Source organism: Pelodiscus sinensis, chromosome 24, assembly GCF_052426305.1.
Source record: "Pelodiscus sinensis isolate ZL-2025 chromosome 24, ASM5242630v1, whole genome shotgun sequence".
In the NCBI taxonomy this organism is placed as follows: Eukaryota; Metazoa; Chordata; order Testudines; family Trionychidae; genus Pelodiscus; species Pelodiscus sinensis.
Window position 1 is genome coordinate 11,713,264 of NC_143075.1, and position 18,377 is coordinate 11,731,640.

The 18,377-nt window shown below is 54.8% G+C and overlaps 1 protein-coding gene across 1 annotated transcript in view; it reads left to right on the top strand.

Annotated features, from left to right (window-relative positions):
* Positions 1–18,377, top strand: part of NOC2L (NOC2 like nucleolar associated transcriptional repressor) — a 90,995-nt gene that overhangs the window by 44,626 nt on the left and 27,992 nt on the right. The window contains exons 15-16 of the mRNA XM_025186660.3: positions 5,039–5,182; positions 16,779–16,892. Of these exons, the coding sequence (XP_025042445.3) occupies positions 5,039–5,182; positions 16,779–16,892 (258 nt within the window). The remainder of the gene's footprint in view (positions 1–5,038; positions 5,183–16,778; positions 16,893–18,377) is intronic.

Sequence of the window (18,377 nt, forward strand, 5' to 3'; positions counted from 1 at the left end):
GTGCGTGTGGGTTTGTATATGTTGGCTGATTCCTGATGCGGTTGGGTAGCCAGATGGCTTGTATTTGGGTAGTAGTGGGTCCCTGCCTCTGAACAGTTAAATTTCGCTCCTGGCTCAGTGAACGTGTTAATCTCCTGTCCCCTCCCCCTGCCCTGAGTTCCCTTTTTTAATTCCCGGTAGATGGGCAGCATATGGGAACTGGTTTAGGTTTCTTGCCCTCACGTTACTCAATCCGTGCCTGCCTCTTTGCTTTGATGCCCTTGGCTAATGTGTCCATTCCCCTGGTTGCCATGACACCCTGGGCTGGTCTGGCCGTGACTTCGCAGCTTGGGAACCTTTGGCCATTTGGGAGGTGTATCTGCTCCTTGCTGTCATGGTGCAAACTAGCACCTGCCAGTCATTGGCTGGGTGCCTGCAATCTGGCTAGGCCCTTGCCTAGTTGGGATGTAAAATCCCATTCAATCAGCTACCCGGTTAAATGTTATCAATTACCCACTTAAAGTTGGGCAGGTGGGGAGCTGCTCCAGCCCACTGGTTAACCAGTTAACCATTCACACTGGTTAATCACTCACATCCCTGTTGCCTAGCGGCCACCCTCAGACACGAAGTGACGGCAGGAGAGCAGCTCCAGTGCTCGCTTCGTTAACTGATAAACAAGAGGCGCATGAAAGCTTCCACTCCCTGCTTCTGTTTGCAGCAGCTCCCGAGGGCATCCAGGCCAGTGGAGCTGAGGTTGTGGCTGGAATGGAGCGTGTCCGGCAGCCCCCTGGCACCAAGTGCTGTGTAGCCTCCAGACAAACCCCCATCCTAGCCTGCCATTCTGTAGATAATTAGTGCTGTCCATGCAGTGTGGTGCGCCACGCGTCCGGATAGAACTGTCTTTTGATTTCCTGCGTGGTCACTGCTGACCACAGCCCGAGCTAGACCTGGGAGCTGGGTTTGCATTCTCAAAAGCTGAGGCCCCAGGAGACAGGCTGTGTCCCTGGGACACCTCCACTTGGCGATTAAAAATCCCTCCATCCTGCCACTTGGCGTTTGCTACCTCCTAATGCCTTGGCTCTGGGGCCGGATTCCTGCTGGCAAAGGGGCGGGTTCCGCAGCTGCCGGTCCGTGGCTTGGGGAGACGCTCGACTGAACCGACTCCAAACGGGGCTTGACAGCTTGGAAAGCAGGAAGTGCCAAGGCAGATCAAAGGAGAGTGGAGCCAGCATGATGGAGGGGGTTCAAAGACGTCTCTTCTGCCCAGCGCCTGCAGGAGGCTGTGGGTGGCAGGGAGGGTTAAGTACCCTTCTGAGAAGGAGCCGGTCTGGCTGCCCCTAAGCCCGCCCTGCTGTCTGGTTCTCAGACTAGAATCAGCACTGACTTTGGAGGAGGCCGCTTGTCCTTTCCCTAGCCCCTTGCCAGAGGGAAAGCCTCAGACAGCGTGGGCATGGGGAAATGAGGGCAGCCAACAGCATGTGGGGCAGGGGAAGGACTCATTGGAGGCTGGGCAGGGAGTGGTGGATGATCCTTGCCACATGCCACCCCAGCTGTCCTCCTCTCTGGCCTGGCTTGTGTACTCTTGCTCCTTTTGTATTTTTGAGGTGGCGGGCTGGGGTTGGCTTAGTTTGCCTGGAACCCACAGACCCAGCGGCTTCCATTTATAGCTCCCGGCCTTGTTTCCAGTAAAAAGAATGGTGTTTTTTGCTGTGGTCTCCGCCGGTGTAAACCAGGGTCCTGGCCGGCTGACAGAATCAATCCTGCTCATCACAGGGCTGCTTAGCTGGATGCTGGTGCGAGATGTCGCGCCTTTCTCCCTCGCACGCCCACCCCCCTGGCTTCCCATATTCTGGGAAGATACAATTGTGCGATTTGGCAAAGCGAAGACTCACATACACATGTGTTCACCCTCTCTCCCCTCCCACCCCTCCTCTCAGTCTGCTCCAGCCTTCGGGGTTGTCGCCGTCTTTTAATGCAGGAGCCAGCACTGAAGTGAGATCTCATTACTTCTCATTAATATCGGAGGCAGATAGTCGGGGAACAGGGAAGGGGGGGGGGGGCGGAATGGCCGAGGGAGCAAAGAACTGCACAGATAGAGCTTGAGATTTGGCAGGATTTCTGGTGACACTGCTGCAGCGAAAGAAAAATGATAATCTACATCGCCACGGATGAAATGGATCTTGAGCTGCAGCTGCAGGGATCCAGCGAGATAAATAAAATGACAAATGCATCCCTCGGTGAAGATAAATATGCAGCACCTATAAAGATACATATTTTAGAGGGAGTTGGGGGGAATTTGAGCAGCAGAAGCATAGTTTTACTGGCGGGTTTTTAAACACCTCTTCAGGGAGAGGGCAGGCAGTGGATGTTAACCCCGTCATTTCTGCGGTTCAAGGAGAGCTTAGGATCGTGCAGAACAGGGCAGGTAGAGTGCAGGTATGTAATGGAGGGACCATGGTCTAGGGTGATGGGAGAGGATTCGTCACGTGAGTTGCAAGCTTGATCCAGTAACTGGCTCTTCCTACAAAGTGAGCTGCCAGTGGGGTGGGGGGGAGGGGGGGAAATAAGCACAGAGCAGAAATGTTTCCCCTTGGTCACAGTGCAACCTGCCTCCTGGGTGATGAGAAGGATGCCTCCCTCCCCTTCTCGCTTGTCACCCAGGACTTGTACATATCGAGTTAATCAGAGACTTAATAGGTAGCAGGCTTAAAACAAAAGGAAGTTTTTCTTCATGCTGCTCACAGTCAACCTGTGGAACTCCTTGCCAGAAGATGTTGTGAAGACCAGAGTTTCAAAAAAGAACTAGATAAATTCATGGAGGATAAGTCCATCAATGGTTGGTGGGTAGAAATGGCATCCCTAGCTTCTGTTTGTCAGAGGCGGGGAATGGGTGACAGGAGAGGAATCAATTGATGAGTCTATGTTCTGTTCATACCATCTGAGGCACCTGGCATTGGCAGGATATTGGGCTAGATGGACCTTTGGTCTGACCCAGTATGACCATTCTTATGACTTCTAATCTGTATTATGGTAACATCTGCAGGCCCCAGCCAAGTTTGGGGGGCTGTTGCACTAGGTGCTATGTGTGTTCAGAGTGAGACAAGTCCCACCCCAAAGATCGGTGAAACAAAGGGTCAGAGGAGAAACCGAGGCACGGAGCAACTAAGTGACTTGCCCAAGGTGTGTGTCTCAGTCTGAGGTAAAGCCAAGAACTGAACCCAGATTTCCAGTCCACTGCCTGAACCTCAAGTCCCATCTCTTCCCTCCCAGCTCATCACCCTCCTCAGTTCTGGCAGTTTCCTGACTTCCCAGTGCGTCAGAGTGGGAGTAGCTGTTGCAATTCTGTGTAAAACAAGCCTTTGCCCCACGCCCATGTGCATCTCAGAGCCTCTAGGTGGCCAGTGTAGCACTTCTGTCCCTTCGTGCTGCTTTACTTCTTCCCAGCCCCTTGTGAGCGTTAACTGAGCTAACACCCCCTTTGTGCTAGGCAGGTACAAAATGATTCCCATTTTACAGATGAGGAAATGGAGGCAGGGAAGTCATGTGACTTTCCCATGGTCCCTCAGACAATCAGTGGCAAAGCTGGAGTTAGAAGCCTGGTCTCTTGACAGGCTGTTCCTGGCTGTCACTGATAGACCATGCCAACTTCCGGCTGTCAGGGCTCAGGTTAGCCAGACGTATGCACTGCAGAGGAAGCGAGCCACTGGCCTTTCACCCTCTGCTAACAGTTAGCCATTTGTCCGCCCTGGCGGGGTTTCTCTCTGCGTGTGGCTCTGGCTGGGAGCCTGCCTTGGAGAGCTGCTCTCTGCTGAGGGCGGGACCACTTGGCAAGCAATGTAAGGTACCTGGGAGGAAATCTCCTCCGTCTGCTCCCCCTGCTTCGGCAGCCCTTTGCCAGCAGGGACGGCCACCGCTGCCCCAGTTTTTCTGCGGGGGCGGATGCAAGGGGGCCGTGCGGCGCAGTAGGAATGGGTGCAGAGCCGGGGAGTGCGGGATTGGGGGGGGCGTGTTAGGCTGCAGGCGACAAAGGCGTTTCAAGCCAGTTGGGATAAAATACCCTCATTGTAGAGTGAAACCAAAGCATCTTTGCTGGCCTGAGGGAGGCCGGGCAGCTCCTCGGGGACTGGGAGGGTCTCTGCGCCGGCGGGCGGCAGCGTCTGTGGTTTCCGAGTGGTGCTGGCTGGGAGCCCGAGGGTTCCACATACGGCATCCAGTCCAAGAGGAAATAATTGGTCGGTTGGAGGCCTCACAGCTGTCCACAGAGAGGTTTGCTTTGCAGATTGGGAGGGGAGGGGGTGTGGGGTTTGTTTGCCCTCAGGAAAAGGGAGAGGCCTTGGCTGGAATTGTGTCTGGCTCAGTCACGCCCTGGGCAAATGGCCTCCCAGACGACTCTTCCAGATGCAACTTGATTCTGACCACGTCCCCCCCCCACCTTGGTATTCCTGTTCTGCCCTCCCCCGCTCTGGCAGTGCCCCTCTGTCCGGCCCCTCCCTCCTTGGTATTCCTGTTCTGCCCCTCCCCCGCTCTGGCAGTGCCCCTCTGTCCGGCCCCTCCCTCCTTGGTATTCCTGTTCTGCCCCTCCCCCGCTCTGGCAGTGCCCCTCTGTCCGGCCCCTCCCTCTTTGGTATTCCTGTTCTGCCCCTCCCCCGCTCTGGCACTGCCCTTCTGTCTGACCCCTCCGCTTCCCCCCCTCCTCCCCACCTTGGTTTTCCAGTTCTGCTGAGACCAGTTGTGTTGTGATTGTATCGCAGCTGGAAGCTCTGGTTTAGGGCAGTGGAGGTGTTTGGATGCTCTTCCCAGATACGAGGTGTGCTAAGGATGCCAGGAGCCGAGTTCTGGGCTGCCATCTGGAGCTTTGGTCCATCTGTCCGGCTGCTACTATTCTGGCGTGATGATGGTGGAGATGGGTCCTAGCTGGGCCATGGATGCGAACAGAGGGAAAAAGGAGCCTTTTGCCCCCTCCCTCTGGGGGGGATGCCTTTGTTTGTGGGATCATCAGTGGAAATAATTACACATCGTTCATTTCTGTCTTTCTCCCCTCGCTTTCTTCTCCCTCCAGCTCAAATCTTTCCTGAAGGAATGCAAAGTCGCCAACTACTGCAAAGCCATCCGGCAGCTCCTGGAGAAGTTGCAGGAAAATTCTGCCTATATCACCAGTAGGCGTCAGAAAGCCACCTTCGGCGTGGCCAGCAGGGAGGCTGTGGTGAGTCTCAAACTTTGGCTTCTGGGAAAGACAGTTGGACTCCGCGGCTGGAGTTGAGACTGTGGCAGCAGGAGGCAGGGGGTGAGGTCACGGAAACGGCACCCACGGGGCGGGTTGGACGTTTGCAAACCGCGCGGGCTGCGCTGGACTCTGGTGCTGTAGTGGGCAAAATTTCCTGACTAATGGGATCGTGGAAAACGTAGGCCCTAAATTGCACCCCGTTGTTATGTGTAACGAAGGATGTGTGCTCCCTTTAGCGATGCTCTTTCGCAGAGGTAACCAGCTGGGCCTTTTCCTATAGGCATCTCCAGTAGTTTGCCTGTCCCACTCCAGATCTGTGGAGGGCACCAGATGACTGACAACCGGAGGAGTGATCTCACTTCCTATCTAGGGGCTTTGCTGGCTCATGCTCCCTGGCTCGGTGCCTCCAGAGGGGATGAGAATACTTTTGTCACTGCTGATTTGCAGCACTTGGTGTTTGCAAGGTGTGACACCTAGTTGGATCCTCCCTCCTCTGCCTGGCGACCGGACTCTAAAATCAATGTAAAGGAATAAGCTGCAGGCTGTGAGAGCGACTCTTGAGCCTTGTGCCGCTGTAGCTGCTGGCAGATGGGCTCCGGGACCTGCAGCCCGAGCCATTGCATGCAGCGTGGAGACGTCGCTACGTGTTTGATGCTGAGAAAAGCCGCTAGGCTGGTGCCGAGGCCTGGAGGAGCCAGTGAGCATTTGGGTCGTTCTGCTTTCAGCCTTGGGGGAAGAGTCTGAGGTGGAGTGGAGAGGAAGGGGAGAAGATGCCTGAGATGTCAAAGGTGCCCGCCCGCCCGCCCGCCCCTTCCCCCATCCCGCTCATTGCGGGGAATCAACTCTGGTGGAGGCAGTAGCTGTGGAGGGAATGCATGGGGCGTTTCCCCTCTAGCGAGGGGTTGCTTGACCCCCGACCCTGCCCCGCCTGGCCCCCATTCCACCCTTTTCCCCACTCCACTGCCTCCTACCCCTGCCTTCTCCCCTGAGTGTGCAGCATCCTCATTCCTCCCCCCTCCTTCCTGGAGCATCCCAAACTGTTTCGCAGCAGGTGGGAGGCAGAGAAGTTGGTCCGTGGGGTTGCTGTTGGCCGAGAGTGGGTGAGGGGGGAGGGAGCTTAGATTCTGGTGGGTGCTGAGCACCGACTAATTTTTCCCCAGGAGTGCTCCAGCCCAGAGCCTCGGAGTCGGCCTATGTGCAGGGGCTTTTGGCCTCCGGGCTGCGGTGAAGGGTTTTCTTTACAAACCAGACTGATCGGGGACCGATGCAGCCCAGGAGGGGGGCTGGGCCAATGGCTCCGAAGCGGGAGGGTGGCCTCACTTGGCTCCCAATGGAGGAGCTGGAATATTTACCATTTGCTTCTGTGGGAGCAGAGTGAGGCCAACTGTCAGGAGTCCGCCATCTTGAGTCAGCCATCTGCACAGAGCTGGCCCAGCACAGATCAACTTCCCTTCCAGGGAGTTCCAGTTTCCTGGGGCCGTTCTAGCCCCCTCCTCCCTGCTGAGATGTCCAACAAGGGCATGGCTAGGCCAAGCGGGGGTGAGGGTTAGTTTTCCTCTAAGGGGGCACTTGCCTGTTAGGAACTGGGTTGAGACCCACCTCTGACAGGCCGTTGGGTGGTGGCAGCTTCCCATGGCTGCTGGGCTGGATTTGAACCATCGCCCTAGGGATCAGAAGCCCCTTGGCTCATTTCCTGTCCCCTGAGCCCATCTGGTCTCACTTTCTCATGCCTTTGAGTAGGGGCCTGCTTTAGAAGAGCAGGTTTGAGAGTCTCTTCTGGTGGGTTCTCTGGAACAGGAAGTCTTTAAATGGCTTTTCAAGGATTTCAGTCACTCAGCTGGAGATTAGGGTCTATCGCAGGAGTGGATGGGTGAGGATCTGTGGTCTGCAGTGTGCGGGAGGGCAGGCTAGCTGAACATAACGGTCCCTTCTGGCCTTAGAGTCTCTGAGAGAAAGTGCAGCATTTGTATCGTTTCTTTCAGATCTCTGGGGTGAAATTCCTTCCTCTCCTGGCTTGCCTGAGACTGACACCTGCCTTGCCTGGTTGTGGAAGAGGATGGGGAATAGAAATCCTAGTCCATCATCTTCTTATCTGTCAAATTCTTAACCTTCCCTGCACTGACCTCTTAGAACAGTGCTGGACTGTGTGGTGTTAAAGATGCTGCTTCCCAGTGTCTCTGTCCTTGGCCTGTCTGCTCTCAGCTAGGCCCCCAGAGAGAGGGGAAAGGGGAGGAAAGCCCATGGCCAGGCCGTTCAGTTAACTCTTTACTCCTCTCATGTTGAACCCGGTAGTTTTTATTTCTCTCTTGTTTGGGCCGGATCCTCTCCTGGGACCCATTTACCACTTGAAACCCAGATCCAAATCTAGTCTCTCCAGGTGACTTGTGAATGCGACCCAGGTAGCTCTCCCACGAACACATTTCCCTATGCTGTTGGCTGGGGTGGGACCCTTCCCACCCAGGTGGGAAAGAAGTGAAAATATTTTGTCTTCCAGAAGAGCCCGTGGGGTCAGGGCGAGCTGGCACTTGCCATGCTGTGCCGATGGGAATCATCTGGAGCTGGGAAGGGTTCCACCTGTTAGCGCTGGGCTCGGAACAGGAGTTCCACTGCAGACAGATTTATCTTCAGACGCTCAGCAGCGTGGACTGCGGGGAAATGATCCTTTCAAATCCTGGTGTGTCAGTGCCAGGCCGCAGCAGCGTTGTTCTGGGATTAAGGGGCTGATGGAGCTGGTTTTGAAGTGACTACGTATTCTTTGGTTCTATAAATGCCTTTCTGGATCGCACCGTCATGCCAAAGGGATTAGGTTTTCCATCTGGAGCAAGGCTTTTTTCATTTTATTCCTCCCTCCCCCCTCCCCTCGATGCTTGTGACCACCCACCAGCTCTGCAGAGGTGGAGATTTCAGCCTCTGGGGCTCTCCGTGAGGTTCGGGGCTGGGGAAGATCGTTCGCAAAATAAAAAGGGTTTCCAGCAACTATGCAATTATCTGCTCGCTCCCAGCAGCTCCAGCGGCAGCTTGTTTATCAGAACAAGATAATTATTTTTAACACCTTGTTGCCCACACAGTTTTATAAATCGCACTTGCTGTGGCACTGGAATGGCTTTTGGAGTGGGGGTGCTTAACTGTACCCCCACCCCATCTGTGCCCCTCACCACCTTTTAGAGCTGGGGCCAGCTGCCAGGAGCCCCTGGGCACAGGATCCCCCAGCAGGCTGGGATCCCAGGGTTGAGTGGGGCATGCGGGGGGAGGGCACAGCGGTGGGGCTTAGTGAGGGGCCAGTGGCAGGGCTAAGCAGGGGGCTGGCGAGGGGGCTGAGTGGAGTCAAGCTGGGGGCTAATAGCAAAGCTCCCAACCCCCGGGGCACAGGGCCAGGGACCAGGACCCCGCACAGCAGAGGGATGGAACTGGGATGCCTAATACTTGCCTAATACCCCCATGCCCTATTGCCTTTGCCTGCAGTGACCTGCTGCTGAGAGGGACGAGAGTCAGTCTCTGCAAACCTCTGAGGAGCAGCTGCATTAGGAAGGGTGGGGGAGCGCTGGGTTGCCATGCACATTGAGGGAGGTTCCTCTTTCGTGGCTATAGGCGCCGCTTCCAGCTTTGCTGCCCAGGATGACCGTGTGCCCTGCAGAGCGGGTGATTGCTGGTGCCTGCACCTGGGCGAGGGAGGGGGTGGGGGCTCATCCTGAGCGACTGCAGAGCAGTTCAGAGTGTGCTGTGGCCAGTTGCCCTGCCCTGCCCCATCCCACCTTGCGAAGGGGTGAGGGTCTGCGCTAGCGCATGGGCCTGGCTTCCCAGAAGGGTTTGCCGTGCCGCGCTGCGTGTGGGTTCGTATTCGCAGGCCTGCCTCCCCCCCCTACAATGAATGTGGCGGCCAGCGAGGGTGGGGGAGGGAGGCTAAATACATCTGCTTGGCTCCCTTGCCAGGAGGAGCAATTGAAAGCAAATGCTCCCTTGGAATTCCCATCTGTGCACATGAGCAGGGGGCCGGGGTCGCACGCTCTGCCACAGGGAGCATGGGCGCCTGACACCTGCACGCCAGGCGCGCCCGGCCGCTTCCTGTGCTCTTCGTGCCCCCACAGGGAAATGCAACCGCCCCAACAAGGCAGCTGAGAACCAGCCCGCTGCCGAGCTGGGGGAATCCTGCCTCTGGACCTGGAGCAACTCCAGCTGTCCTGGAGACTCTGCTGGTCTAACTGAGGCAGCATGTTCTAGTAGAGGGGGGATGGGAATGCTGGGCCGGGAGCCGGGAGGCTGGTTCGCTCCCTGGCTCCGTGTGATGATCTTGTGAGAGTCATTTTACCTCCCTGTGCTCTGCTTTGCCTCTCACCCGTTGTCTTCTCTAGACCCAGCTCTTCTGGCACAGGCTGTGGTTGTACGGCACTCCCCACGGTGGGGCGCCCATCTTTGGCGGGGCCACTGGACGCTACTTCAATGGCCACACAGATCAGACAAGATCCAGCTCGATGTTTTGGCACAAAAGGCCCTGCCCAGAGAGCAGGCAAACTCACTGTCCGCACCTTCTGACATCGTGCTCTTGGAAAGCTCATCTCCGACTCTTCTTAACTTTACTCCCTTTGCCTCTTCTCCCCTAAGCAGGAGGCAGACACAAATAATTCAGTGAGGGTGGGGGAAGGATCAGGAAAACAAAGGGAGATTGGCAAAAAGGGCAGAGAAAAAAATCCAGTCAGAACTAAACTCTCTCTCTAGTGCAGGGCTGGGCAAGATGCCACCCGGGGGCCGGGTCTGGCCCACCTAACACTTTGATCCGGTCAGTGGTCTGCATCTGGCTGCTTTCTATTTGTGTCCTGCTGACCATGCCACCAAATTTCCAGGCGGCGGCCCAGGCAGCAGGATCCTATTTAAATGGCTTACGGCTCAGTCGCGGCGCTATCCCAGCAGGGGCCGGAGCTGCAAGCCTTTTAAATAGTGGTGAGCCCTTCACTGTGTTTTTAATTTAAAGCCTCCAGCCCCAAATAACTCTGGGGGGAGGCTAGTCCCCCGCCTCGTTGTTTCTGCCCCAGCCTCTACGCCTTCTGCAGGAGGCGGGGAGCCAGCTGGTGACCACATACTAAAATTCATTGTGGCCTCCTTGCAAAAATGATTGCCCACCCCTGCTCTAGGGCCTGTATTTTTGCCAGCCTGCCTTTTGGTTCAATTCATCGGCAACTGGTTAGCCTAGAACAGTGTTTCCCAATTTTATTGGGCCACGGAACCCCTAGGGTTGCCTTAAAACAAAAACGCCCCCACCGCGTTTCATCAAGCAAAAAAAAAAAAAGCCCCAGCGCAGAGCACCAATTGGGAAACACTTGCCCTAGAAGAAGAATTTTTTAAGAGACATTGATTTGTGGGGAATGGGTCTATAGAAGTAAGGGTCATGAACGTGCTTCTGCAGTCCCCCGTGAGTGTGTTTGGGGAAAACTTGGAGCATCACCCCTCCCTGCTCTGCTGCAGGGACCTTGAGCGTTTTCTTCTAAAGGGCAAAAAAAGGGACCTGCCAGGATTTGAACTTGCAGCCAAAGGGAGAGTAGAGGCATCAAACCCGATGCTTAGATTGCTAAGCCACCCCTTCCACCTTTGAGAGTAGCCCCCCTGGATGTTTGCTCGCTTGCCCTCATCCAACTCTGATTCAAGGGTGATGACTCAAGTGAAATCTTTTTTTAAGTGTAATATTCCAGAGCCTGGGCTGCTTTGAGAAGCCGAGTCTGATAGCTAATAGGATTAATGCATTCATGAAAATTTTACTGGGGGGGAGCCAGGCAGAGAACGAAGCCTGCCGCTGACTCTTAATCCCGTAGTGCAGCGTGCAGACTCCTTGGCACAGACTCCTTGGCACCGGGACGGGGTCTCTGGTCCAGTGACATGAAATGCAGGCAGAGGAATTAGCACGCTGCCGCCTGGAGCGGCGTCTCTGTGGAGAGAGCCGCTCTGTCTGAAGCCAGGATAAACTTACTCTCTCCAGTAGAGGCTCTGGCCTCACACTTATCAGCAAGCTGTCTGAGCTGAGCGCCTTCCAACACGTCCGTAAGCGGCGGGTTCGTTCTGTCTCATCTCGACGGCACGTGTAATTCTTCTGCTCGGGGAGCCGTCTGGGCTTTGTTTTGTGTTTCCACTCGGCTGTGTTGATGTTAGAGAAGGCGGGTCGGATATACGGATCTGGCCCGTGGATGGGAAGGTGGGGAGGTTTGTTCCATGGTCTTGGACTGGCCCCTGAGAAAGCGCCGTCTCCTGCACAACTAGCTGTGTTTGCCCCAGTAGCTGTCCCTTTTGCCCGGTGACACCCACCGCGGTGAAAATGAGCTGCTCCTGAAACCTTTCCCAGCACAGCCAGGGTGCTGTCCCCCTCTCGTCCCCTCTCGTCCTTTGTGATCAGCCTCTGCTTTATGCTGAGTCTCCTGATTCCTGGAAAGAGGGCAGGGAGAGCTGCAAACCCAGTGGAAGGAGTCAGGGGAGCAACGGTTAGGAGACCTAAGGGAGGGATAGCTCAGAGAAAGGAGGGAAGGGAGAGCTAATGTATCCCCCCTCACCCTTCCACCGTACAGGCACCCTGCAGAGAATGGGGATCAGCTGTTACCTTCTGCCAGGGCAGGAACAGAAGCACTGGCCTGAACTTCCAGCGGGAAAAATGTAGAAAACTTTGCTACTAAGAACATCTGTGGCTCTGGGGCCAGCTGCTGCATGGGACACTGGAGTTGCCACCACCGGACACAGTCTGAGACGAGACTCCCAGCTGGGAGGGCAGGACTAGGGCCAGTGCAATTGCTTCTGTCCCCACACAGGGAGATGGGCTGTCTTATTCATCCTGGTTCTTGCACCATGCTGTAGCATCTGAGCATGCTGCAGGTTTGAGTAAAGCCCACGCACAAAAGGTCTCTGTGCCCCAGAGGGGTCCTGGACCCGTCGGTGCTGTTCTGTAGGAGCGACACCGTCCTTAGAGCGGTGCCGACATCAAGAATAAGCAAGACCTTGGTCGTGGTGGTGCGGCTGGCTCCTTACGGGATTGGGTTTGCGGCTCAGATGCGGGATGTTAAAAGTGCCCTAAGAACGTGACGCTGTCTTGGAAGTGCCCTGAAGAAAGATGACAGCTACTGCTTGGAGCTTTTCTATCTAATGCATGAAGTTCATGCAGAATGACTGGCAGCAGCATCCTATGCTGGCTCGTTTCCTGGGGCTCCCCAAGTCTTGGGTTCCCTGTTGCTCCATGCTTGGGTTGAAGCTCTCTGGGGCAGGAGCCCTCAGTGTGTGTGGTATGGGGTGTAGTATGATGGGGGCCCCCCCTTCATGCTCTGCACCCCTGGTCCCAAGCAATTAATAGGGCTGGAGGGACAGAGAATTACCAGCAGCCGAGGCAGGCTCCTTGCCTGACCCTCTCGGCCTTTCGGCTGAGGTTCAGAATGAGACATCAAGGGGAGTATTTTCATTATTGTCGTGTGTCCTCTTGGCCCATCACCCATTAAAACAATAGATGTCGCTGCATGTCGGACAGAAGATAGAGCCTCCCTCCATGAGAATAGTCCTCCCGGTGAATGATCTGTGCTTGGAGGTGCTCGGTTCTGGCTGGACGCCCGGCGCGGCCCTGATGGGTGAATATGGGCGACACTCTGTCACTTCGGCTGTTTGTGATGAGACCGGAGACCGCAGCATGTCGAAGAGCAAAGCAGGGAACTGGCAAGCAGCTAGGGCTCAAGCCTCGCAGTCCAGAGTCCGGTGTTTCCAGCACTCCAAAAGGATGGTAGGAACTTGAGGCCCATCATTACGAGAGAGCAGCTTTTCGGTGTGAGGCTGTGCTCCTGCTTCCTGGATGCATCGCTCAGGAGGCCCTGCCAGGTCCTCTGGTCTGACCTGGGTATCGCAGGCCAGAGCATCACCCAGCATCTGCACCCGAAACCCAACCACCCGAATTGCATCAGAGTGTTGCAACCCCGGGGACACTAAACCAGGATGTGCCACAGACAAAGAATAAGAAGGGCCTCAGGAGTTCAATGAGGGGATAATCCCAGCAAATGACCTGCGTCCCATGCTGCAAAGGAAGGTGAAACACCCCTCCCCTCCACCCCCCAAAGCCAAGGTCACTGCCAGTCTGATCTAGGAGAAAAGTGCTTCCTGACCCTGCATACGGCGGGCGATCAGGGATTCCCTGAGCACGCGAGCAAGAACCAGCCAGCCAAGTATCTGTGACGGGACAGGTGGAGGGGACACTGAGTATTCTCCGTGTCCCAACTCCAGAAGTGGCCGTCCCTGATGCTTTAAGAAGGAGACTGTCTCCCTCCCCCTAAGAAATAGATTCCAGAGCATTAGAATGTGGCCGTGACGAGCTGTGTACCAGAGGGCTGTGCTCCTTGTTTTCCTTTCCCTGCTCCAGATCTTGAGCTGGTGGAAATTAGGGATATAAAAGTACGTTTCACAATGTAGCCGTGTAACTGCTAAACATGGGTAGCAGTTGCCCATGCTGCAGGCTCTGCTGCCGGCCTCACTCCCAGGGAGAAAGCTTCGCTGCGGACTGCAGCCAGCTCCCCAGCAGCCAGTGTGTAACCTGCAGCCAGGAGGCTGGGGGTGGCTGGACCTTCCATGGATTGGAGTTGTTCTGGCAGGCCCCATGGGACTGGAGCAGCCTCCTACCTGGGGTGGGCAGGGAGCTGCTTCAGCCCCTACTAATTAACCTTTTACATCCCTAGTGAAAATCAGTGGGCCCCAGTGAAGTCTTCCTTGAATACCTGCCAGCTTCCACCAGCGGAGGATCTGGGCTGCTGTGAATTAAGGAGCAGTTGTATCTCTGCTGTCTTTATCTGTCTGTCTTACCAAGGCAATCCTCTTTAAACATGCTTTTCCCTGGCGGACTGTGCTCTGATTGGCACCGACAGCCAAGTGTGCTGTCACGTCTGAGTTGTGATGAGCTGCTCCCAAAAGCCCAACCTGACTTTCTTACAAACGGAAGCGTGATGTTTTTAAAACGACGCCACTGGGGAAGCTTATTTGAACTGCCACCTCTGCTGCATTGCCGGTGCGTTCCCGGGGGTGGAATCAGGACGTGCCACACAACTGCTCGAAGTGCGCTGGCTTTGCTTGTGACACTTGAGTCTGGAGGAGAATCCTTTCCTTCCGGGTCCTGAATGGCTCTGTGTAAACACGCATTCCCGTCGCTGGTTACCTAGTCCTCCTTCACCTGTTCCTTCTGATGGTTATTCACCCGGATTATCTCCCATCTTGCATTAGATTGCCTTTCATTGTGCGCTTGTGCAGCACCTCCAGGTATGCCTGTAATTCAGATGAGAAGGGCTCTGATCTGTAGAACCTTGCAAATGCACAAATAGCTGCTTTATATCTGCAGGTATCCACTGTAGATACGGATATCCGCAGCTCATTTTTGTGGCTATGAATGCAAATAAAAGTTTTGTATTTAGGACCCTACACATTTGCAGCTGTCCACTTTGTCTGCGGTATCTGCATCTGTGGGTGTGGATGCAGATATCTGCGGATCATTTTGGTGGATACGGATGTGGGTACAAATTTTGTATCCTCACAGGGCTCTACCAATCTGTGTGGGATCTAAGGTAAAGGAATATTGCCAGGTTAAAAATAAAGTTTTAGTTTAATATGGCTTCTCACTGATTACACACCAGATGATCAAAGCCGAAAGAAATGTTAACCATTTAATTTACTTCCCACTCTTTGAGACTTCTGTTTCTCTCTTCTTGGACAGGGAGCATAGACTAGTCAGTCTCGCTTTCTGCCTTTGCTGGGCTGTGATGTTATATTTGGGTGGCAGACACTGCTGGGGAATTTCTGTTTAAAACCAAAACACTTTAGCAGTAGAATTAAAAACAAACTGGGCACACATCTTTCAGACTTACGCTTTGCAAATGCAGGTGGGCTTTTTGGTTAAAAAGCTGCATACAAAACACTTGTTTGGGGGGAACCAAATTCTCTTCTCTGAGAAGAGAAAGGAACAGAAATCCTGCTGAAGTGTTTGTCTCTTCTGCTCCAGTCCCTGGAGTACTAGAAGCTTAGATCCAGGGGCCAAGAGCGTCATGATTGGTCCCTAAATAGAAGTGACCTGACTTTTCAGAAATGCCCAACGAGTGCTGCGGACCAGTGAGGATCATGTTGCTTCTGTTAGGGGCTAAAATAGGGATTTAGGAACAAATCTTGAATCCTCTGGCTTGACCACCATTGTCCCGTGTGCTAGTGGATGAATGCTGCTGGGTGTGGGGCAGCCCCCAAGGCCCCGAGCGTGTCTAGCATTCCCCTGCAGATCTGTTCCTTTGCCAGGCCCTTGTCCGTGGCTCATGGGCTGTATCTCCGCTCTGGATACAGATGGTGTTTGTTTGAACTCTGACTAGAAAGGCCAGGATGCCCAGTCAGGATTTCCAAAGCAACCTGTGATTTTTGGGCTGCCCAGGTTGACATTTGAGAGGGAGTAACAGTTTTATTTGGGTATAAGCTTTGGTGGGCAAAAACCCCACTTCATCCGACACACAAAAGCTAATGCCCAAATAAATCTGTTAGTCTGTATCCACAAAAACAACGAGGAGTCCTGTGGCACCTTAGAGACTAACGCGGCCACCCCTCCGATATTTGTCTGAGGGGTGCAGATTTCGGGAAGTGCTGAGTGCCTGTGAATCGGGCCCCTTTCAGGGGTTTCCAGCTGAGCTCCCAAAATTAGTCACTTCGGGAAAATCTTGTCCCTTGCCTTTATGTGAATGGATATATCTACAAAGCGGGGAACCCCCCCTCCCAAACAGACCCTCAGCAGCCAGTCTCAGACCCTGAGCAGGAACGTCTGTATGGGTGTCTTTAGCGCCAGTGTCCACACCCAAATCTGCAGACCTGTGGTCAGAGTCCCACCCCCTCGCCTGGTCTCATAGCCTGAGCACCAGCCTGAACGGAAACGGCTCTGTGGCTACTTGTAAAGCCCGTGTGTGAGCCCAGGTCTGTCGACCCCGATGCTGAGATGCGGGGTAGGGATGTGAAAGGTTAAATGGGTGGGGCTTTCCTGTCCTGGTTAACTGGTGGGAGCTGACGCAGCGCTTCACATACCATGGGCAGGGGACTGCTCCAGACCTGTGAGGCCTGTCACAGACAGGGGCTGCCCTGGATGGGCTGCAGGAGCCCTGTCTGCGGTAAGCCTGGGGAGGCTGCTTCAGACTGACCAAGGTGGGTGGGGGGGCCTGGGCTGGAATGCCCCCTCCCTGCCTCCCTTTTAACCAGTTAAACACTACATGTACCTGGTTAACCAATTAAACGGGATTCTATATCCCTACTGTGGGCTGGTTGGGGCTTTTTGCCGTGTGACATACTCTATAATGCTGGATGTGATCCTGGGGTTGCCTTAAATGACTCTTCTGAACTCACACGTTGCCCTGTCCTAGTTGGGTGAGGTAGAATCGAGGGTCCCAGGTGGCCCAGTGGGCATGTGGTTTGGAAGAGGACTGAGCTACCCAGATCTGCAGTCTGCGTCAGACTTGGGCCCACTGGCTCCATGGCTGTGTTGTTTAAAGCTTTCTCTGAGCCCTGGCTGTGTCCGCCTCTGGCGCAGGGGTAACGTCTGTCTCCTTCCTCCCTCCCCCCACAGGAACAATGGGAGAAGCAGGTCAGGGAGGAGGGGACGCCTCTGACCAAGTATTACACTCAGTGGAAGAAGCTGCGGGAGAAGGAGATCCAGCTGGAAATCAGCGGCAAGGAACGGGTAAGGGCCGCAAGTCACCGGTTTCCCTGTTGAACTGTGCAGTGGGAGGCCCCCGGTCTGGCTGCAAGACAAAAAACCTTTGCCCTGGAAGGGGGCGTGGCTTGGGATGCTTCCTGGCAGAGAGCTTGATTGGGTGGCCCCAGCCAATTAAGCACTGAACGAACATCATTCAGCTCCCTGTTATGCCTGGATGCCTGCCGGGCCAGGATCGGGGCCCCAAGGCACTCTAGTGTTTTTTCCCAGGTTTGTGGGACAGGGATGGGCTGGGACTGACCCTCTCTGATAGCTGCACTGCTTGTGGGTAGCCAGGCGATGGTAGCCAGCTGACTTGCCTTCATCCCGAGGGCAGTTATAAGCAGAGATCAAGCTGAGTTATTGAGTTCAGACCCAGTGCAAACGTCTCCCGGCTTTTGGCTAGAGGCTTTGCTTGGCTTCCACTTCTAAATACAAAGCTGGGAAGCGGTGCAGATGGCGTGCCTCTTTTCCTATGCACTGATTAGCTTTCAAAGGAGATAATGGTGCCAAAGCACCCATGTTGGCCAGGCAACTGCCTCCACAATGGAGTGCAGTGGGCGGCCTCCCGGGGCAGGAGTCGGAACACCTGGGTTCTGCCTCCAACGTGGCTATCTACTCCCTGTGTGACCAAGGGCAGATCATCTCGCCTGCCTGTTCCCTGCCTGTAGCATGGCTAGCGATAACTGGCCTTCCCTGTAAGCCCTTCGGGGTCTGTGGCTGGGAAGTGCTGCGGGTAAGTTTTCCCCAGATGGCTTGGTTCCACTAGCGAGAAGAAGGATTTGAATGGAAGAGTACGTTGGGCAGCTGGCTCTCCCAGTACACATCCCATCCCCATAGTCTTGGGAAGCCTAGACCAGACCCATAGGCTGCTATGGCCAGCCACCCTGCATGCTGAGGCTTTGAGACCCAGCCGCGTAGCGCGTTTTGGAGATTCCTGTTTTCATTACAGAGCGAGAGGCCCCTCTTTGGGCTATTTATGCACAGGGTCAGTTAGAAACAGTATCTAGTGCCTTTCATCTGTAGACCTCAAAGGAGGCTGGCTTTATTATCCCCCTTCTACAAATAGGGAAACTGAGGCACGGGGCAGTGGAGTGGCTTGTCCAAGGTCAGCCAGCAGCCAAATATAGAACCCAGGTTTCCTGATTTCCTGTATGGTGCCCTGTCCACTAGACCATGCTTCCCTGTAGTACAGCATCGGAAGCCCATGCTAGGGAGCCAGGGATTTGGAGTGTTTCGGGAAGACTTTGTGCCTGGGAGGTGGTCTGTGTAATAAGGACCATTGTACAGAGTAGTCGGGCGCAATAGCCTTCTAGTACATTTCCATGGGAAGAGAGATCTCCCATTGGGCAACCCGCATCGGTTAAAATCACCATCGCATTCGCGAAACAGAGCAGCTTTGCAGGACTCCTGGCGAAATAAAAGCTGCACCAAACGAAAGAACAGCACAAGTTGCTGTGCCGTAGACGCGCT